General features: G+C 33.6%; 2 protein-coding genes across 2 annotated transcripts; one reads left to right on the top strand and one right to left on the bottom strand.

Moving 5' to 3' along the window:
* The first annotated feature begins 526 nt into the window (after positions 1-526).
* LOC124529641 (rho GDP-dissociation inhibitor 1) lies at positions 527-18334 on the top strand. Its single transcript, XM_047103462.1, has 5 exons — positions 527-709; positions 1550-1751; positions 4893-5002; positions 12809-12923; positions 15604-18334. The coding sequence occupies exons 2-5, from the start codon at positions 1559-1561 to the stop codon at positions 15801-15803; spliced, it is 618 nt and encodes a 205-aa protein (XP_046959418.1). The 5' UTR covers positions 527-709; positions 1550-1558; the 3' UTR covers positions 15804-18334.
* A 266-nt stretch (positions 18335-18600) lies between these two features.
* LOC124529841 lies at positions 18601-23477 on the bottom strand. Its single transcript, XM_047103764.1, has 6 exons — positions 23409-23477; positions 22715-22902; positions 21567-21685; positions 20594-20770; positions 19602-19787; positions 18601-18785 (listed from the first exon to the last, which is right to left on the bottom strand). Exons 1-6 carry the CDS (start codon positions 23475-23477, stop codon positions 18601-18603), a joined length of 924 nt encoding a protein of 307 aa, XP_046959720.1.
* Positions 23478-24489: the final 1012 nt, after the last annotated feature.

A 24489-nucleotide genomic window follows, 5' to 3' on the forward strand; every position in this document is an offset into this window, starting at 1 on the left:
GAAGGAAAATTATTAGACTTGTTTTTTTTTTTCATTGTTATGGTTTGGTTGAGTTTATGATATTTTTAAAACTTATTTGTTAACTTATTTAAGTTTTAAGGTTAATAACAGGTTAGTAACTTTAATTAAATTAATTATGTTTATGAATTTCAAACGCTCGGTATAAACATTTAAAATATTTATCGTATATTAAAATTGTATATCGGTTTGACATTCAATGGTAAGTACGATTTGCACTTTCAATAAATTTGATTAATTAAGTTATAAATATCTCCGGTGAAAATTGACTTTAAAATAATTATTAAAATATTTTTCCACGGTCAATAATTAAGTTATCGAAGTAGTGATTTACTATGTATTTATTTTGAGAATAAATATTTGAGAAATCTTTTTATTTTTCCTTTATAATTATTCTGAGCTATGTGAAATAAGTTTTTATTATTGTCAATATAATGTATATAACAATATATGTATCAACCTTATCATTGAATATGTGTATGCATCCTTAGTCCATAGCGAAACGAAGTTACCGATACCGACCGACCGGAAGCGTTTCTGCCGTCGCCCGACTGTCATTTTTGATCTATAGATTTTTTTACAAATAATTCGCTAATCGCTATTGTACGTGTATTCTATATTAATGTTACGTGTTTTTATTTGAAAGCGAATATTGTGTATTCTCTTCTTATCCTACGTTAAGTATTATAAGGTTCGTATACATATATTACATTACCTGTCACGATAAGCCTAACGCTGGAATGACGAAGCCGATAATGTCCTCTGTTATTGTATAAACTACATAGGCGTGTATAAATGTCGTTGCATCCTGATAGATATAAATATCTACGCTTCATTACTATTAATTTATAAATTAGTTTCGCACGCGTTAAAGTGCAACGCCTAAGGGCGGTTCCAGAAACACGTTAGCGGCAACCAAGACCGCGCTAAGCGATTATTATCTTCGCTTAAAGTTGTGATTCATTGTCGAATCGATTTTATGCATAGTTACTTGAATGCAATTCATTCATTGTATTATGTTTTTTAATTTGTATGGTTTCTGATGCTATGAATCGTACATCCGATCTGACCAGTATTTGCATAGGCATGATTAAAAAAAAAACGAATCTTACTGAGAATAAAAAAATGACATACAATTTGTAAATATTTATAATCTCTTAATTTTTAATTTTTGAAAAGTAAATAATTAATTGCATATCTAAATTTATTTAATGCAATAATGCCATTTAGGTTAGATTATAAGTGTCTTTGATAAGATATATTAAGATTATTCCGTTATGAAATCAATGTATGTTAAATCAGTACATACAAGTTGTACTAAAAATAAAAATAATTGTTATTAAAAAAAAAAACAATAACTTTTATCTAATATATATTATCTGTATATAAGATGGTTATGGGATGTTTATACCTAAAATATGTGTACTTAATGATTAAAAAAAAAAATAATCTATAGAATTAAGAATATTTTGTAAACAATAATGATTTCATTTTTACTTCAATTTAAAAACAAAATTACTTCATTGAATAGTTCACCATAATGTCCGGAGAGCCAGAGGTAGCACGTACCCCTGAGGAAGAAGAAACTGAAGAAGAAGAAATCAAGTCCTCGTACAGGCCCCCGCCCGAAAAGACAATTGAGGAGATTCTAGCAGCGGACCAGGAAGATGAATCGTTAAGGAAGTACAAGGAAGCCTTACTCGGGCAAGCTCAGGCGGGGACTGTTATCGTTGGTAAGTTATACTGCATTTATTTTATAGTATTAAACCTTTACCTTCTTAGACATTGGCACTATATATAAAATTGCTGCTTGTCCCAACTTTGAAGGAAAGAGAGTTTTATTTATTTCTTTATTACATCCATCTACCACCTTCAATCTTAATTAATCGAAGATCTACTAGAACAAACACCAAAACTTGCATCAAACTTGTTCCAACCATTTAGTAGAGGTAGAGTTAGATTAATTAGGTTTTACACAGAATTTACATGTCAATGCATTATTATAACCTGTAAATGGATATTATTCATAAGTTTTTAATTCAGAATCATATAAGTTTCCAGTTCTACAGTATTGTTGTAGATAGATTTAAGGTATACTTATGTACAGGAACAATCCATAACAAAATACAAAGTAACTTTGATTACTGAAATTAATTTGCCAATATGACACAATCCTGAACATCAATTTGATTTAAAAAAACATGCTATCGCTTTTTAACCCCATATATAAGAATAGGATAGCAATACACCTAGAATCTCCAATAATCTCCAATAATCAATGCAATTTTCATCATAATGTTCTACATGAATGTTAATGCTAGTGATGATAATTATTAAACCCTAATCTATGTTTATTAATATAAATTACAGTGATTACATTGATAAATGTATGTGTTATTATATTAATTTATAGTGATTGATAATTATTCATGACTATAATGTTATTCATGATATAACACCAATTAAAATCAATTAGATTATCCAACATAAATATACAACAGTGACAGCCTGTAAATTACCCACTGCTGAGCTAAGATCTCTCCCAATAAGGAAAGAGTTTGGACCATATTTCACCACACTGATCCAATGCAGCTTGATGGAATGCACATGTGGCAGAATTTCGATGAAAATATACATGCAGGTTTCCTCACGGTGTTTTCTTTCATTGCCGTGCACAAAATGAAATATGTACAAAAATTAAGGACATGTATATAGTGCTAGTGGTGCTTGCCTGGGCTTGAAGCTAAAATCAGAGATGCAAGTGCAACCACGGGGCCATCTCAGCTCAATGATATATTAAAAATCAACTTTTAATATAAACCAAAATTAATTTTGATTTAGTGGTAGGGTTTTAGGATTTTTTAGGATATTAAGTATATTTGGGTAAACGGAGAAATAACAACACTTAGAATTATTCTGTTCTTCTATTAAGGGTGTGTGAGCCAGTGTAACTGTGGGTAGAAAACATACCAAGTACTTTTAACTTCAAAGAGTTGAGTTTGAGTTAAAAATGTTAATAAAACAATATGGTTATATTATTTTACTGTTAGAAAATATCATAATCATTATTATATTATATCACATACAAAAAATACAATAGATAAAAATAATTAGTCATATTTAATATTTTATATAAAAATTTCGATTCATATATTTTTTTGTATTGTTTGTAATAGCTCTCTTTAGGTACTGAGATCTCGAATACACAATCAATTTAATCATAGAGATAAAATCTCAAGACATCTATATCAGATACTTCAAATAGAGTCCTAGAGTGCTTCAAACAAAATTGTGTCAGGTGGTCAATAAAAAAATTTGATCATTTTTCTTTGTATTTACGTTGATGTCCTTGGTAATGAAGACCAAAGAAAGGTTTTATCTAGTCTCGAGATACGGGCGTGTTAACCGAATATCGAATTCTGTTTTTATTTTAGTGGGTACGCCTACGCCTGATACTTGCTGCATATACATCAACCTTATGATTACCACTTCCCATAGACTTTATATTAATAATGCATTACACTGGTTCAATTATTGAGCCAAATAAAAAAAAAAAAAACTCGAATTCGATCGCACTAAAGACCTCGGTTTTGCAGCCCAATAGGATGATAAACATATTATCTTTGTAAGATATTAGAATTAATTTAAATATTCTATATATTGCATTAGTGAATGAGCAATATAATGGCATTGGAAATTAGAATTAACCAACATGTTTTATTTAGTGTCGAGTGAGTTAAGATGAAATTTAAAAATATTATCTGTGGTATGTAAAATGTATTACGATTTGGTACCTTATGTACCTTATGACTATATTTATGGAATTTCGATTGATATTTGCTATATTTGGTATTAATTAATCGAACTGTACATTATACTTTGGTTATTTTAATTGTTATAATATTTTAAACGCGGTTTTTTCCTGTTTCGTAACAAAGATATATTATGTTCATTTAAAATAGATTGGGTTTAAATTTTTAACCGATCGATATAATTAACCGCAAATGTATAATTAAATGAGGAACTGAGATGGCTCAATGAAATAGTATACACGAATTTAACTCTACTAGTCTGTACATACTTATTAGATATTGTAGCTCCCAGAATTGGTGACATTTTGGTGATGTAATGAATGGTTAACACTACAATGGATAACCCATTAGGGCTTTGTGCAAGCCCGTCTGGATAGGTACCACCCACTCATCAGTTATTCTACCGCCAAATAACAGTTCTCAGTATTGTTGTGTTCCGGTTTGAAGGGTGAGTGAGCCAGTGTAACTACAGGCACAAGGGACATAACAACTTAGTTCCCAAGGTTGATGACACATTGACGATGTAAGGAATAGTTAATATTTCTTACAGCGTCATTGTCTATGGGTGATGGTGACCACTTACCATCAGGTGGCCCATCTGCTCGTCCACCAACCTATACCAAAAAAAAACCATATGCGACGGTTAAAGTGGGTGGTGAATGATTTCGTGGGGATATAATTACCTGCGTGTAATTGACGATATTTTCTCACACGTATCCAGCCATCTGAACTTGAACTATAGGCAGAACTATTAAAAACCATCTTAAGATGACATCTCTGTCCTTGTTATTATTTAAAAAAAAATACTACAGACTACTGAACCAGATTTTAATGGAATTTGGTGCGGAGCAAGTTCGAACTCCAAAGAACGACACAGACTTTTTTGTGGCCTATAATACCTGGCCTACACTTACAATGGCGGCAAAACCGTGGGCACCAACTAATAGTATATTATGTATTTTATATTAGTAACAAGTTTTATATATATTGTTTTGTTTTCCTCAATGAAAAAATAAAGCAATTATTATATTATAACGTAACGTAATATGAATTTCTTTCTAGAACCGGACGACCCTCGTAAAGTGATAGTGAAGAAGCTGGCGCTCTGCGTGACCGACCGCGCCGACCTTGAGTTGGACCTCACCGGTGATTTGACGGATTTGAAGAAACAGGTAACTGTTTTACGAGGTTTTTTTTTTTAACTTCATTTGTCAAAAGAACTTCATACCAATTGTTTTAATTTGGATTGCATTATATGTAATTTTAGCAATAGTTTAGTCATATGGCGTAACGTCATATGGCGTAATGTCATATGGCTACAATTTACGACAACAACAACAACAACAACCTGCCTGTAAATTCCCACTGCTGGGCTTAAGGTCTCCTCTCCCTTTGATGAGAAAGTTTTGGAACATATTCCACCACGCTGATCCAATGCGGGTTGGTGGAATACACATGTGGCAGAATTTTTATGAAATTTGTCACATGCAGGTTTCCTCACGATGTTTTCCTTCACCGTTGAGCACGAGATGAATTATAAAGACAAATTAAGCACATTAATCAGCGGTGCTTGCCTGGGTTTGAACCCGCAATCATCGGTTAAGATGCACGCGTTCTAACCACTGGGCCGTCTCGTCTCTCTCAATTTACGACATCAGTTTAAAATCCTCAAAAAAGTTTCTAAGGTATCAACTGTGTTCTAGGAGCTAAAACAGTATTCGACTTTAACATTTGTGCACCTTTGCTGTTCAACTGATAGTTTATATTCTATTTTTGTTTAAGTTTCCCATCAAATTGGATTAGATTACGAAGGCAAGGACGGTTATCTATACAGATTATAAATGTGTCGGATAGGTATACTGTAACAGCGGAGAGCGCATCGAAATAAATAATGGCTAATGATTGGCCATTAAATACACACACACTAATAAGGCAGTATAATGATTTGGAGATTCAAGCGTAGCTGTCACGCACACATAGATAATTAATTTCGCACGTTTTTTTAGTTCTTTTGAAGTGCGACACCTATATATAAATAGTCTAAGATCACATCCGATTAACATAACAAACGAAGGTTGCCTGTGGGTTCAATGACACTCCCCTTGTTCGTAAAAAAACGTTAATTATATACTTATGCTATCCGTAAGCAAAACATATCGTTTCCGAATAAAGTGCTTTAACCATTTGTATGAAAGCAATTTGCTGTTCGTAATTAAATTCTCCATAATTAAAATTATTTTGAATTTGAACAGTTCAGATGATCTAAATGATAAATATAATGTAATTTTAAATAATGTTATTATTATTATTATTACAATTGTGCAATTAGAACCTTGCAAAATCTTACGCTTGGCTGAGCTTTGCGTAATATGACTATAGTATTTATTTTTTAATTAACACCAAAGAGGTCTGATTCATGTTTCTGGTTAATTATAGACATTGACCTATGTTATCCCTTATAGCATGGTCAGTGCGGCAATAATCTGGATAGCGATAGTGTGCTTTGGGCTCTGTGATTGGCGCCTCAGCTTTCAAATTTGAATATTGGAGTAAAAGTATAACAAATAAGATAAGGCAACTGCGCCGGACATATAACAGTGTTTAAACACAAGAGTATACTTAATTTTCATAACCCAATGTGTTGGAAAATCTGATACAAGCTAAGGAATCAGGCGTAGTACCATCGACTTGTATAAGCTATCTATAATTAGATAAATGGGACACCTGATGGGTATGTGGTGACTATTTCCCATATACATTGGTACTGCCAACGTTATTATTCCTCATATCATTTACGCTAAGGAAATAATCCTAAGCCCTTATCGATAAGGTACTAGAGACTCTCTCTATGATTCATTATGTTATTAACTTACAATATAACATTGATAAGTTATATCAGTCCGTTGAGTATAAGGTTTCCACCTTATACTCAACTTTTTTGCAAATTAACAATTTTTTGTCGATGTTTATTAAGTTTATGATAGAAATTTAAAGACATCTTAATCTCATATCATCTATAGTTTATGTTTCGGAAGACAATTCCTCATCGACTAGATTCATATGTTAAGCTGTATCTCAGCAAATATATAACATACTAACTATATAGTCTAAGGCCGTCTAAAAAATTAAATCAAAATAATAATGAAATAGAACGTGCCAAATAATTATTTATATTTCCATGTGGAATTAGTTTTAGGTTGGATAACGAAATTCAAATTAATATAATAAATATACCAGTTCAAAAATTAATACTATTTTTAACTGGTAACATATTTTTTTTTACTTTTAACATGGATAAACAACAACAGCCTGTATATTCCCACTGCTGGGCTAAAGGCCTCCTCTCCCTTTGAGAAGAAGGTTTGGAACATATTCCACTACGCTGTTCCAATGCGGGTTGGTGGAATACATGTGGCAGAATTTCTTTGAAATTTGTCACATGCAGGTTTCGTCACGATGTTTTCCTTCACCGCTGAGTACGAGATGAATTATAAAGACAAATTAAGCACACGAATCAGCGGTGCTTGCCTGGGTTTGAACCCGCAATCATCGGTTAAGATGCACGCTTTCTAACCACTGGGCCATCTCGACCATATGAGTTATCGCGGGTCTTTAATAGCGATGATTCACTTTTGATATTTCATTGACCATGTCGATGTATAGAACGTAACTATTTTCGAAATTATATTAGAAATCCTAAAATTCCTCGTTTATTCTGAGTTTGAGACGCGGTCCTTTCATTTGTAATTTTAAACAGTTGAATCTGACTAGCTTAGACAGATGTTTCGGCTATGCCATCTGTTTATACTTATGAAACATCGCGAATTTTGTTTTATTGGCAGTCCGCCAAGCCAGACGCGTCGGCTTTATCAATCAGATGTTTGCACTTTTGCACCTCTTTACAAACGCTATATTTATATTGTATTATAAACAGTCCAGGGCCCCGTTTGAATTAAAACAAATTGACAGTTTATCGAAATCGAATCGAAGCGTAATGGTGTCGTTAAACCGTTTTCATATCTTATTTACAAGCTGTTACAACAAGTTGACTTAAACATTTAGTTATTATTATAACTTATTATTTCCGTATAAGGCATTTTTTGTGATATAATTTGTTGGTGCGAGGCACCTAAAATGACGCCGGAGAGGTGGCACGCGAAACTGCGCGCAGTACTGGACAGTATTTGGACATTGCAGCGTGACTTTATTGTTATTTTATATAACTTATGTTACTCCTTATTATATCAGCTATCTGCCAGTGTAAGTCCCGTCAAAATCGGTCCAGCCGTTTCGGAGATTAACCGTAACAAACACACAGACAGACGATTTATAAAATTGTAAAAAATCTTGCGTAGGTATATTTAAATATTCGTTTAGTAACAATCTGTTATTTTATTACTAAATTTATTAATTGCGGGATATTTATTATGTTTCTTGTTGTTTGTTCTCGTGAACAAGACATTCGTAGATAATGTCCAAATATCAAGTTCCATCGAATAAAAATAAAAAACATGGTAAATATCCCGCAATTAATAACTTAATAATAACTTAATAAACCATGTTAATTGAAAATCTTATATAAATCTGTTATTTTGATGTTACAAACGGACACTCCAATTTTATTTTATGAATATAGATATAGAGAAAAGTTTAAGTTTTGTTACGTCGCCAATGTCTCGACAATGGTGACAACATGCCATCAAGTTTGCCCATCCGCATACCTATGGGATACAAAAAAGACTAGCGCAGCTGCATAGCAGTGCTGACGTGATTGCATTACTATTTGTCGCATGTGACTTCGCTCCCGTTACAGAAGTTAGTCGTCAGTTGCTAGACATATAAAAAGCTACCTATTAACTTAGAGTTTAATAATAATAATAATAATTTAATAAGAGTAAAACTTTTTATTTCAGGACAGTGTCTTATTAAGAGTCTAATATTGTTACTATTCAAAAATATAACAACAGCATAATTAATTTTTTTCAAATAATAATATTTATCAATAATAATTTTGAAGTAACAAAATAATTAAATTTTAAGTTTCGTTTTTTTAACATTATATTAATTTGAATAGAGCAGTTATTTAATTTAAAACAAAATCGTAAATAAAAATATAAAAACAAAGCGTTACATTACAATTATTAAAAATTTAGTTTAAGAGCCGAGATGGCCCAGTGGTTGGAACGTGTGCATCATAATTTTTGATTGCGGGTTGAAACCCAGGCAAGCAACGCTGAATGTTCATGTACGCATATAAACCAAATTAAGCAATTTCGTTTATAATTCATCTCGAGCTCGGCGGTGAAGGAAGGAGAATGATAAGGAAACCTGATAGAAATTCTGCCACATGTGTATTCCACCAACCCGCATTGGAACAGCGTGATGGAATATGTTCCAAACCTTCTCCTCAAAGGGAGAGCAGGCCTTAGCCCAGCATTGCGAAATTTAAAGGCTGTTGTTATTGTTGTTGTTGTAGTAGTTTAAGCTTCCTCCATACTTAATTTAATCGATTCGATAATCGAATTCGATTTAATAGTTTTGCCGTTAAAGAACAACATCCAGTAACTTCCGCGTCTATAATAGTTAAGATAAATATTAAAACAAACATTATCCTTTGTTCTCTGTTTCGCCGGATGATATTTCCTGTCCAATATTTATTTAAGCCTACAAAAATAACAGCGCTGCGGTCTCCTGTTTAAATTAATGACTTAAATATGTATATATTCCAATCGAATAACGAATAAAGGTAAAATTTTAGGTTTACGTATTTAATGCGTATCCAATCGCTCTGCTAATATATTGTGCCCTAAAAATAGTCCTTGGTTCATATATCGTTGTTTATATATAATTCAATACAATACGACTCCGATATTTGACGACCTCCGTGGTCGAGTGGTGTGTACGCCGGTTTTCATGGTTTCGCCACTCCGAGGTCCCGGGTTCGATTCCCGGCCAAATCGATGTAGATTACCACCATTTTTCTATGTTGTCTTTGGTCTGCGTGTTTGTGGTACCGTCGTTACTTCTGATTTTCCATAACACAAGTGCTTCAGCTACTTACATTGGGATCAGAGTAATGTATGTGATGTTGTCTCATATTTATTTGAAGTTCTAACTTCGTCGATATTTAAAATGTGATTTTCAATTGTTTATCGAAGATTTTATTCTGGTTCTCGCTATTCGACTTTAGTCTTCTCATATTTTTGTCTGTCTGTCTGTTTATTCCGGCCGGCTGTTGGTCCTAAGAACGGCAACCGATTTCGATGCGACTTTCACTAACATATAGGTGATGTGATAAGGAGTAACTTAGGCTATTTTTTTTTATTATATATAAAGTAACAATGAAGTCTAACTCTAACCTCTTTGCCTTCCGTTTGCGACTTAATATCACAAATGCTGCAAATAGTGAATTAATAAGTTATAGTAAAATCTGTGAAACGAACTATTATTTTCTAGTTAAATTCAAAAAAGTCGCGGTCACTGCTAGTCAGTTATTATAAATAATGTTTCAATATTTTATAAATTTAAATAAGTATTTTGAATTTATTTATCATTAAATTAAATCATATTGTTACTCGCGTATAATAAGATTCTATCGGATTAGTGCGTCAAGTTTTCAGTGCCTACTGAAACATATCAAAAATATTACATATAAATACGGTATAATTTGTAAATAAAGGTTACCGCCTAATATCGAATATATTTTGAATGTAATGGGATATTGATATGCAACGCAGGATACGTATTAGTTAGTCATGGATTGCACGGTGTGATTGATGTACTGTATGCGGTGTACAACTGTGGTGCACTGTACTAGGAAATAGACATACAATTGTTTCAATTTAAATCTCAATCTGATCTAAACTAAATATTCCCTAAGTTCTTTTACTTAAATATCCTAAGTGTTTGTTTCAACAATTTTTTTTAATAGTATAGGTTGGCGGAAGCGCATATGGGCCACCTGATGGTAAGTGGTCACCATCACCCATAGACAATGACGCTATATGTATGAAATATTAACTATTCTTTACATCGTCGATGTGCCACCAACCTTGGGAACTAAGATGCTATGTCCCTTATGCCTGTACTAACAATGGCTCACTCACCCTTCAAACCGGGACACAACAATACTGAGTACTGTTATTTGGCGGTAGAATAACTGATGAGTGGGTGGTACCTACCCAGACGGGTTAGCACAAAGCCCTACCACCGAGTAAAATTATTTATTTGTCTATGATTAATAATGACAACATTATAATACGAAAGCATCGTTCTTTGAAAGCATATAAAACCATTGTGGTGTTCGATATATGTATATCCTTTAAATCTATAAAAGTTTGGGAATAGAGAGTGCACTTGTACATTGTACACGATAATGTTTTAAAAGTTGTGTCGTACTTATACAACTTAGATGTCGCATCGGCAAAATTCGAAAAACCGATCACATCCGAATTGAGTACGCTATCCCAAATTATCAATAATTATTTATCATGCGAATATGATCTTTGCACAAACGTTATAACTTTTAATATCATATGACCTAATATATTCTTCAATTTGACGCGTGGATTTACATACACTTGCTTTCTCTGACGCGTGAATCTATAGCGCCGAATAGCATCGAATGGCGCGATAGGGAGCTATTTCTATTGGTCGTGTAAATCGGCAGTAATCGGTTTTATTATCATTCCATTGCATTTACCGATGCTACATCTAATTTGTGTCGTACTATACGCGTTTGAAAGGACTTCATCTAATTATTTTAGTTTTAAAATATATTGAGCCGACGTATTCCAGTGGTTATAAGGCGTGTATTTTAACTGATGATTTCGGGTCCTAACTCATTTACTATATAATTTTCAAGCAATTAATTTCGTAGCGATCTTTGCAATTAAATTCAGTCACATGTATGTATATATACACGCATTCTAGCAGCGTGGTGGAATATGTTCCAAACCTTCTCCTTGAGGTCTTAACTAAGCAGGAAATTGACAGGTTGTTATGTTAAACATAAAATATAGTTTGACCTGTATATATGTGTCATAAAAGATATAAATTTTGTATTATTAATTCAAGTCGCATACAATGCACGAAATTGTACAAGGATATCGATATGATTCAGAAGAGCTACGTTGCCTGTTTGCTCCCAATCAATGTTATTTAAAAAAGTTATGCCAAATTAAAAAAAAAAATATTAAGGAACGCTCGTGTTCAAAGGGTACAATTAATGAGTTTATGATTGATAGCACACCATGGGAATGAAAATCTCCTGGCTATGTCATTTCATCTAAATTGTTAATATAATGTATGAGACAAAAAAAAACCGCTGAGTTTCTTTTGCCGGTTCTTCTCAGGTCAGAGTATTTTCATTTCTGAACCGGTGCTACTGTTTCAATTGACCATCAATAAGAAAGTGTAATATTTCTATATTGAATAAAGCAATTTGAGTTTGAGTTGAGTTTATTATTACATTAGAAGTATTAAATATTTAAATATTAATTTTCAACAAAAAATAATCAATATTTATTTGTTTTTATTATGTTGCTTAAAGTCCTTACTGATTTAGGAGATTATAAGATAATATAAACACAACATATGTACGATCAACAGATCTTAATCTCTAAAGAAACTGTCTATAAATAACCTTTTGCGTACTCTACTATCCCAATAATAAGATGTTTGTGGCATTTACCATGTATAGATTAAGAAAACCTTCGTCAGTTTTCAAATTCATTCCTTATAAATTCTTAAACTCTTAATACCCTTTGAATCTAAACATCAAATCATTGCGACGCAATATGTCATTCTCGATCGGTGAAGCAGATTATCGCTCATACTGAGCACACGAAAATAGATCTTAAGGTGACGAACCCTTTCTTACCCCGACTGTACATATATCAAATTTATAGTCAAAAAGATCTTCGTACGATTAATTCTCAATTCAGTTCAAATAAAAACATTTGTGTGTTATTTTTCAGGTGTTCATAATAAAGGAGGGTGTGCAATATCGGATAAGAATTGATTTCATCGTTCAGCGCGAGATCGTCCACGGGCTGAAATATGTGCAGAAGACCTACCGCATAGGAGTACCAGGTGAATTCAATATTGCATTTTATCCAAATAGACTTTGTCGCCCATCCTCTATAGTATATATATATACCTAGCCGTTTTCGGCTACAGTGACTTAGCTTTCTTGAAATTGTAATTAGTAGGTAATATTTAAAGCCTGCGATGCGACCTCACATGACTAACATACAGTATCTATAGTATACACCCAGTTACTCTTGATTCTTGGATATTTCATCTATACATATACATAATAATATTGGTGTATCTGTTTGTAACATTAAAATAACTGCTCTATACTTAATGCCATACATATACCAAAATAATATTTTTTAGAATTTCTGTCTGTCTGTCTAGTCCCGGCTAAGAAAGGCTAGGCCGATTTTGATTGGATTTTCACTGGGAAAGATAATGTAACAAGGAGTGACTTAGGGTATAACAATAATTTATCTGTTGTTAAATTCAAACGCCAACGTAGTCGCGGTCACAGCTAGTTACAAATACAACCCATACCATCTTTATGAATGACAATTTTTAGTTATATTACTTTCAATACATCGCTTTTCCATGAGTAATTTTAAATCATTACGTTTTGATATGAAACATATATGTTTATATATATATATATATATATATATATATATATATATATATAATAATAATATGACACATAAGGAGTCATATTATATCATAAATGTCGAAACTAAGTGTGTCGATCTGAAATTTGCGTCACGACTTATTGTGTAAACTTGGACCTTGCGAATCAATAAAAGCCTTAATTAACGACCATATATATTTAATATAATATCAGTCCATCTCCTCTCAAAGTTTCTCTGTACAAACATTGCATAACGACGTTACAAAGAAGTTTTAAAATCATTTGACCACTGTATGTACTATATGTTGCAAATCATTTTTTTCATAATTTTCACTTAGGCTTTATAAATGTAATACGTACTACAATTCATGTACCAAAATGTGTTGTTACTATAACGACACATTTGATCATATTTCCTTTCAAAATTTAACCGAAATTGTTCTAATTAAAAAGGTCATTGAACTAACCCAATCTGTATATATGTATTTTTTAATTTAGCTTAAATAGTCTATACATGTGTCTTGCAAGCATTGAGTATTATATTATAGTTTTGCTTTATTTTTGTATAGTACGTTGCTGAATAAATAATAAAATGTCTAACAGAGGAGGGTTGCATATTGCTCCACAAATACCATATGTAAAGTAAAGTAACAGCCTGTAAATTTCCCTATGCTGGGATAAGGCCTCTTCTCCCATTAAGGAGAGGGTTTGGAACATATTCCACTACGCTGTTCTAATGCGGGTTGGTGGAATGCACATGTAGCAGAATTTCTATGAAATTAGACACATGCAGGTTTCCTCACGATGTTTTCCTTCATCGCCGAGCACGAGATGAATTATAAACACAAATTAAGCACATATATATAGTGGTGCTTGCCTAGATTTGAACACGCAATCATCGCTTATGATGCACGCGTTCTAACCACTGGGCCATCTCAGCTTACATGAGATCATATTAGTTTCTGATTTTTGAACAGATATTTTGAATTTTTCAATTTGGCATTTCTTTTCTATTTCATACTCATTTCTGATGATAACTCAAGTCTTAAGCAAAGTCTAATATGGAATCAAACAACAATAAGAAACATGAAACATGACAACAAAATGCAATCAAAAATAACTTAATAATAAAATTGTGCTAAAATTACTACTAATAATATTTAATATGCAATTGCAAATAATAAATTCGCTCAGTTGTAATTACTTTTATTTTTTAATTTGTTAAATTCTAAGCTAATGGCTTAAAGCAAACAGCCACACAGAACTAACAGTCTATCTTAGAAAGATAAAAAAAATAGATAGAACTTTGAAAATTAATCTTAAATCAACTATGATTCCATTTTCGTTACCTTTGCCAAATAATATAAAAAAAAAAACTAACATAAAAGTTGCAAGTCAAATAATTAATTAATACTTATGTATTATTAATATAAATATGTATAATAACAAATTATTTTTTCATTCCACGCATCTGGATAGTGCCCGGTATGTATTAATAACGCATTAATTTATATTCGTACACTGTTATTATTACACGCCTATAAATATTCACTGCGGTGTCACGTATTGTATACAATGATCGATGCGAAGCCACGCCAATGTCACCCTAACTGCAATGAATATAAGGTCCATCGTAGCCTATCGAGATTCGTAACATATAAATAATATCAGCATATGAGTTATTGAATTTATTCGTTACCGTATGACACATGCCTTTGAGCCTTGTGACATTTATAAAGAACATGAAATCGTGATCAAAGAAACTTTGGATACCGACATGCTATTAAATAATGAGATTTCGTGTATAAATTTAACTTTGGATGATTTTAAGTGGTCACCACCATAGGCGTAGGAAATATTAAACATTATTTTTACCTCCAATGCACCACCAAAAATGAAAGCTATGATGCCTCTTAATTATATTTACACTGGCTCACTCATTCTTCAAACCGGAACACAGAAAACAACAATATGTGTATTGCTGTTTGGTGGTAGAATACCGAATCCGTGGGTGGTACCCAACCCAGACGGGCTTGCACAAAGCCCTACCATCAAATAATTCCATATATGTTTTAAATATGTGTTAACTTGAGATATTTTACATTACAGTGGACAAAATGACCCACATGGTCGGCTCCTACCCTCCGAAGACGGAGATCCAATCGTACACGACCCCCCCAGAAGACGCCCCCTCCGGTATGATGGCCAGAGGTGCGTACACAGTCAACAGTCTATTCACCGACGACGACAAAAACATCCATCTCCAGTGGGAATGGAGCTTCGAGATCAAAAAGGATTGGAAGGACTAAGCGCTTGGTTTCATTGTGGATTGGATTCGAACACGTCGCAACCTCTGATCTGTGTTGGCTTTGTCGGACGAGACGATCGCTACAGACAATTTAATCCGAATACAACGTGTCGTAATTGATATCATTGTAATTGTGATGTGGAACGAAGTAAGGTCAACATAACAGTACAATTCGTGAGAAATATCGATTCATTTATAATCGATTTTTCATATTTATCGATTATTTTCAAACTTTTCTGTGAAAAGTTATATTTTGGCGTTCTTTTGTAATTTAATATACATTAAAAAAAACTTGTCTAACTTCATCGCTGAATCGTTATATAATAAGTATATAATCGTGTAACGTTCGTCCGTTCGACAAACGCCATTTTGTTGTTTGTGCCATAGTCTACGAAAAATTGTCTATGACTTCACATTGCTCAAGATATCCTTCAATTTGTAACGCACACACGACGACGTGTTTAAAACTTCCAATCCAATGAAAGTGTCGATGGTACGGCTGACTGAGGATTGACAAAAGTTAGTGAATAAGAGAACTCCCGTTTATATAAATGTTTTACACGATACGCATTTTACATTCGTACGAAACTTATAACAGAACACGTTTCCTTTAAAATCCTCTCCGATAATTTTTGATACGACTTATAAATAATTCTACTGAATGTAACGCTATTTTTAATCTGTCAAATCCATTACTATTTTTATACTGTCGATGTAATCTGTATATTATATGTAATACTAATTTATCATCATTTAAAAAAATTCTTTATTATTATTAATCATTATAATACAATAGGACTAAGATTTTTCTACAATATTCAAAGTAAATCTATTAAGTGTTTGTTAGTGTAGACATTACCTTCAAATTACAAAATTATATTTAAACTTAGTGTTTATAGATACGATATCTATTTAAAAAGATATATAATTGTATAAATCACCGTAGTGCCGATCGAGAATAGTTCTTATGTCGCAAGAAATAGAGACACTTTTTAGTTTTAGTCAGTCTTATTGAAATCGACACTTCATGCGGTCACACCAGCATTCCTGTACCAAGCATTTGAAACAGCCTCTGAGCGTACGAGTGCATCGGACTCTCACACTTATCTCTGTTCAAATAAGGGTGATTATCGTTCGAATCTACGTTCCGTTCTTCATCTTTCGTGTTAATCAATAAGAGACCGTGATATATGTATATTTCTACCCCGTATATCGTAGTGGACTCACGTATTGCGTAGGTCGTTGATGTTTTGGTGCACTAAAATGGAGTCTATTTTTAATACCTAGCTTCTAATTTACTCAGTGCCAGTGACGCGTAAACGTGGCAATAATTATTGAAAAAGTATTAATTTGAATGTATGATTTCACAATGTTAGTGTAAATTAGACCGTAAGCATTTTGCGATAAAGTACATTTTTACAGTTAAACTCGACGATCGGTCGATACGTCGTTTTGTAAAGCAATGTCGTTGCTTATCGTGCTGAGGATGAGAGAATTATATAAAGAGGTGCTTCAGTGTTTCCACTGGTGCTTCGATCTTAGACTGAACACACGGTGTGTGAATTAAAAAAAAAAAAATAATAATCGGGGTGGCCAGGATAAAAAAATATAACGTGACCAAATTCGTTGGCTCACGAGTTCCTATTTTAAATAATATAGGGGTTTCGAAAATCCTAATCTTCTATATTAGTTTCGTTTGTCAAACTGACGGATACGAAACGGGATCACGTTCATTGTTCCTAATGGACGGAACTAGGAATTGTCTATGGTTGTTTAAAGTTAATTGCTTTCTTATTGATACAATTTTGGTAGTATACTCTGTATAATGGCCAGTACCCCGTCGCCCCATGTGAAAAGGGCCTAATATAAAAAAATTAGGTAAATTTTGATTCGATTTAATATTGATTCACGAACGTATGTTCAGTCTATCCGTAATTAAGGCTTCCCTTTTATAAATTAGAATAATCCATTTTTTTTTTAAATAATTTACGAGCCTTACACTTTGACCTCATAGCGGGTTTTGTGTTTCTTGATTGCGTCACAACCTATTTACTGCCGAAGTGTAAAGAGTTTTATATGAAATATAAATCATATTGTATAATTCAGCGTATAAGTCGCTTTCCTTCTAGCGTTTGTAAAAATTGATATATTAAAAATATGCTGAACAAAATTAACTCTGTAAATTAGAAATTTTGTAAATTTCACTCTAAAAATGTCATCAATTCTTATTATGTAAACAATACAATAATCTTTCGAACTTTATAAGAATTAAAACAAATTGTTCCAGGATGGAGATACATAGCTTTTTGAGTTTACTTATTTTTTGGAAATTAAATTCTATGTATTTAATTTTAAGGTCGATTTTACTTCGCTTTCCACCTGTTATGTTTAATAGTGGGTTCGTCGCGCATTCGTGCTATATTTTTATTTTATATTGATTTATTTGTTACTTCAGTAATTGATTTTATTACAATAGATGTAAAGTTGTATGCAATGTAATAGTTTGGCCAAAAATAAAGCTTATTTATTCAATACTATTTGTTTTATTATGTCTCTTAATTAAGTTATTATTGTACATCATATTTCCTGACGTGGTCAGGAAGTGACGTCACCTTTCTAACGTAGCAAGAGCAAGGGGTATCCATAACAAATTTTGTATTGTCAACTGTATTCATGATTAATTTCATAATATTTTGTTGGTATTAAATTGAAACTTAGTAAATCATTAGTTTATAGTTTTTAATCCGTAATAATTACTTATGAATTAAATCCAATCCAAATCTAAGTTCGCTGAGTAATTAATTCATGATTTCGTACAAGTCGACTTCATTGCCGCGGCTGTCGGCGTGTGCGCGAACTGCCTTCCGCAGCGCGATGTTGACGAGCCCGTCGCCGCGCGCGGCGCACAGCGCGGTGACGCGCGTCGGCACGTAGCTAGTCTCCAGCATCTTCAGAGGCATTGTTATCGCCATACAACCACGTTCTACAAACAACAAACAATCTCAACAAACAACAACAACAGCCTGTAATCTATTACTGCTGGGCTTAACCGCTCCTCACCCTTTGAGGAGGTTTGGAACATATTCCAACACGCTGTTTCAATAGGGGTTGGTGGAATTCACACGAGGCATAGTTAATAAGATGAAACTAGACACATGCAAGCTTCCTCACGATGTTTTCTTTCACCGCCGAGCAGGAGATGAATTATAAACACATGTTAAGCACGAATAATCATTGGTGTTTGTCTGGGTTTGAACCCGCGACCACCGGTTAAGATGCATGCGTTCTAACCACTGGCCCATCATGTCTCCCTCTCTCAATCAATCTCATGATTATTTATTTACCGATTTATTATAACCCATTAATTTGCCGATTGGTTTTAAAGAATTATATCTTCCATTTATTTTCAAATTTAATAAAAACAATTGATATAAAAGGTAAACCATGTCAGTTGCATATCGCTCCGTCTCGCTCGCACACTATTCGCATCTCGTTCTTTAGAAAAATAGTTCGTATAGGTTGCCGTTGTAACATCCGTTCTAGTAAGAAATCTTTAACCTTCCTAAGGGCCCCCAAGAATTCCTTATAAGGGACCCTGTCCTTTATATACTCTTTGACCCTGTCAAGGGACGCTACGATTCTGACTCTGTCTTATATATAGATGTATCAACAATGGTATTATATACTATTGCATAGTATAGCAGAGCTATAACAAATTGACATGGTATATTTAAATATTAGACTTGTTTTTCTATTTAGATTATAATAAGCTACACAATAGGGTTGGTTTCTAAATTACCGGGCAGGCGCCTCCGGAGATTGACATTCTCGATCATGTAGACGCCCCCTTTCCCCAGCACGTTGGAGACTGTTCGTGACGTCATTTCCCTGGTCTGTTCCGACTCCAGAGAAGGCGCGTCGGTGGCCACGCCGACTACGTGGCTTAAGTTCGCCGCTATCCATTCCGCCAACTCGTAACTCAAACCTGAATAACGGTAACTTTACTTAATCTTAACAAATAACTACAAATTATTATTTATATAATTGTAACGATTTTCTATATTACGGATTTTTTCTGAGCTAGTTTGTCAAAATAAAAATGTAATACCGCCATATAACAGTACTCAGTATCGTTGTGTTCCGGTTTGAAGGGTGAGTGAGCCGGTGTAACAGGCACAAGGGACATAACATCTTAGTTCCCAAGGTTGGTGGCACATTGACGATGTAAGGAATAGTTAATATTTCGTACAGCGTCATTGTCTATGGTTGACCACTTACCATCAGGTGGTCCATATGCTTGTCTGCCAACCTATACCATAAAAAAGTAATGCATTATTTTGTGATTTAAACCGCGCATAGGGACAGGCAATAATACTTAAAATCTGAATACATGATATTAGTATAGTCTATAGATATTATGATTGTATATAGTATGTACAGTACGACACAACTTAGGTGTAGCATCGGCAAAATTCGTAAAACCGATCACATCCGAATTGAGTACGCTATCCCAAATTATCAATATTTACTTTTCATGCGAATGTGATATTTACTCAAACGTAATAACTTGTAATATCATATGACCTAATATATTCGTCAATTTGACGCGTCGATTTACATGCACTTGCTTCCTCTGACGCGTGAATCTATAGCGACGAATAGCGTCACTATATATAAGCGTATTTCTATTGGTCGTGTGAATCGGTTTTATTTTCGTTCCATTGCATTTTCCGATGCTACATCTGATTTGTGTCGTACAATACTTATATGACAAGAAATAATATAACTAACCAGGAATTTTGCAAATACATTTTCGTTTAAGGTTTGTGTCCGTCCATCCAAATTTGAATAGAACCAACGTCGGTTCCCTGGGATCGTGTTTTAAAACCGGCCATTGTAATGCGACGTCTAGTGTCAGTGTGAGATCACGCTCGATTTTAGCGATATAACTCACGTCAATAATTTCCACTGAAAACAGCACTCGATTATTAGACCGGCTATATTGATATGACAATAATTTAAAAATGTCTTGATTTAGGTAACAATATATGATAAAAAAAACGTGGAATTAATACCGGTTGACTTCCAAGCAGGATATATTAATTTAAATAATTGTATTAACTAACATGACTTTGTATTTTTTAAATGTTGAAAAAGAGTAACTACTGAATTTCTTGCCGGTTCTTCTCGGTAGAATCTACTTCCCGAACCGGTGGTAGCTTCACTTAATTGTAAAATGACGATTTAAAAGTGCTTGTAAAAGCCTACTTGAATAAAGTTTATTTTGATTTTAAATATTGATCTATTTTCAATATTTTTTTTTTTTAATATTGGACAACATCACATATTACTCCGATGTAAGTAGCTAAAGCACTTTTGTTATTGAAAATCAGAAGTAACGACGGTACAAACACCCAGACCCAAGACAACATAGAAAAGCAATGAACTTTTTCTACATAGACTCGGCCGGCAATGTAACTCGGAACCTCGGACTGGCGTAAACATAAAAATTGATATACACACTATTACTTGACCACGGAGGTTGTCAATACTCCGAGTTAGACAATTTAAAGATTTTTAAAGTAAGATGAGAAGGCGACAAGATAATCTAGGCAATTAAAAAAAACCTAGGACTTCTATAAATGTCATCTGATTTGCTGAGTTTTCTATTGCGTCAAAATTGCATTCCAATTAATGATTGTAAAACAATGTTCGTGCATAAAAAACTTAATTAGCTTAAGCTATATATTACTGTTTTACTCACGTCTTGTAAGTAAATACTCGGTCGGTATAACAGCTGGTTGCATCGACCCAGACGCTCCCGTGTGCTCTAAATGGATTCCAGTACCCAGACCAGGTATACCGCAGTTTACACATATTTTCCTGTAATGTAATAAGATCTATTTTCGTGTGTTCAGTATGAGCGATAATCTGATTTACCGATCGAGAATGACATATTGCGTCGCAACGATTTGATGTTTAGATTCAAAAGGCACTAAGAGTTTAAGACTTGATAAAGGAATGAATTTGAAAACTGACGTAGTCACTTACTCTGACTGTACATTGCAGTGGACATATTTTACCTATAAGACATTTATTTTTTATAGAAGCCAGCAAAATGGCATTAACTTCAAAAACTATATAATATAATAGTAATATAATATAATAGTTTCTAATCGAAATGCAGCCAATAGAGACTTATAACTGTCACGAACCGGGATTCCAATATTAACCTCTCTGCGTCCTTGTTTTTTTTTTTTTTCAAATTGGTACCCGAGTCTCTTTTATTGTGGATTCGTATCTACTAAAACCACTTTGATGGAAGTTGTTTTGGCAAGTCCCTCCTCTGATGCTCTCTGGTCATTGCTACCCAGCGCTTGCTACAATCTTCGTTAATGCGAACGGCAGCACAAAACCATCCTGGCTGCCATGCTCCTTATTAGGTAGCCATTACATCTAGCCATCAACGCAGCGATCCAAATAGCTTTTTCTACATATTTTTGATTTCTCTCATTCATTTAAAGGTTTAATGTTTTCGTACGGGTAGCATTTATACAAACAGCTTTCGTTTTCCTCTTGAAAGTAAAATTAAAAATACAAAGGTTTTCTAAGCGACCATCCACATCGCGAAAGGTTACCTATTCTGAATTTTAAGTACGAAAATAATTTCAAAGTCCTCTTGATAACTTATTGGTAGGTACTTGCCTATATATAAATATGTAACTACAGGCAGAAGGGACATAACATCTTAGTTCCCAAGGTTGGTGGCACATTGACGATGTAAATAGTTATTATTTGTTACAGCTTCATTGTCTATGGGTGATGGTAACCACTTACCATCAGGTGGCCCATATACTCGTCCGCCAACCTATACCATAAAAAATATATATGATATAGTATAATTCTACATACCAATTTCTATCGATGGCGCTGTAATACTCATTAAGTTCCTTCCAAGTTGTAGGATTAGTTAAATCGAACACATCTATAAGAGTTAGATCTTCATCAATGTTTATAAAAGAGATCACGTGAACGATCATATGGGTAATGATTACTAGGCACATTAAGATTCTATTCATTTTAGATGAACGATCTTTAATCTAATAAGTATATTCATCATCATTAAGAAACACAACTACAATAGTTGTGTTTCTTAATGATGATCAAATGTTTGTTTTGATACAATGAAATGTTTATGATACATACAAGTTGTGGCTGCGACTTTAGCGGAATTAGTTTTTGTTATATGTGTTGTATATTTTCGATACATACAAATTCAAAATGTCCTTAATCTTAAATTAAGCATTCATCATCATAACATAGTATAAAACAAAGTCGCTTACTTAAGTCTATGTATGCTTAGATCTTTTAAATCACACAACCGATTTTGAAGCGGTTTTCCTTTAGAGATAAAGTGATTCGAGAAGGTTTTAATACATGGACAATATAGTAAAGAAACTATTTTGTCCATATATTATAGTGGTCCCCGGTTGCCTGGACGCCAGTGCGCCTAGGTCTACCGGGTTTACCGGCGAGCGCCGCGGGATCGCTTACGCATGCTACCTACGGCGTCTATTGAGGCGGAGGGAGAAGGTGCTCGTAGCGCCTTTTCCTCCTCCCCGGTCGTCGGTATTCTCTTCCGCTCCCGCTCCGCGCCTTCCTTCTGCGATACCATATTTGCTCTGCGTGACCGTAAAAGAAATGATGGGATATCAGAAATAAAATTCTATACAGCAGTTTTTATAACCTTTTTTATAACCTTATATTCGTAACTGAAACACGTTGGTTACGCCAACGGATAATCCAAAATAATGTATCTGAAATAGGTGTATATAGAAAACCGTTTATGGTCTCATTTTGAAGAGCTCCAGTCAGAGATGTGCCGAAAAATAAAGATGATTTTTGATTGTGATTTACTATATTGTTGCGATTTAAAAAAAATAAAGAAAATTGTGAAAACTTTTTTTTGATGGTAAGTGGTCACCATCACCAATAGATAATGACGCTGTAAGAAATATTAACTATTCGTTACATCGTCAATGCGCCACCAACCTTGGGAACTAAGATGTTATGTCCCTTGTGCCTGTACTTACACTGGTTCACTCACCCTTTAAACCGGAACACAACAATACTGAGTGCTGTTATTTGGCGATACATAACTGATGAGTGGGTGGTACCTACCCAGACAAGCTTGCACAAAGCCCTGCCACCAAGAACTCCAATTCTTTTGGATAAACGCAAACTTTTGCGGGAAACAAAGTAGTTATGCATTAATATATATGTATGTTTATATATTTATGTCACTTCTTCGTGTTGAAAATAGTGGAGTGTGCACTGTAAATAAATTAACTATAAGTATATATTTTCAATACTCACGTACAGACATACTCTTGACTCGTGCGTGTTCTAATCTATTGTTGTTTGATTAACAATTCAATGATATTTAATAACAAAAATAGTAATGGGTACCTATTATATCATCAAAACACAATGCCATGCTGAGCTGTTTTGCAATTTGTCTTACAACAGACTAAATATATTAATCAACTGGTAGACCTGTTCAAGCAGTGACAAAATCACCAGTTATAATCGCTGCTAAATTATGTTTTGTATTTCTGGCCTGTTTAACTATATATATGTGACGTGGCATTGTAAATGGTTTGTGTAATAAATGGACTATTTTTACA

Source organism: Vanessa cardui, chromosome 5, assembly GCF_905220365.1.
Source record: "Vanessa cardui chromosome 5, ilVanCard2.1, whole genome shotgun sequence".
Taxonomy (NCBI): Eukaryota; Metazoa; Arthropoda; class Insecta; order Lepidoptera; family Nymphalidae; genus Vanessa; species Vanessa cardui.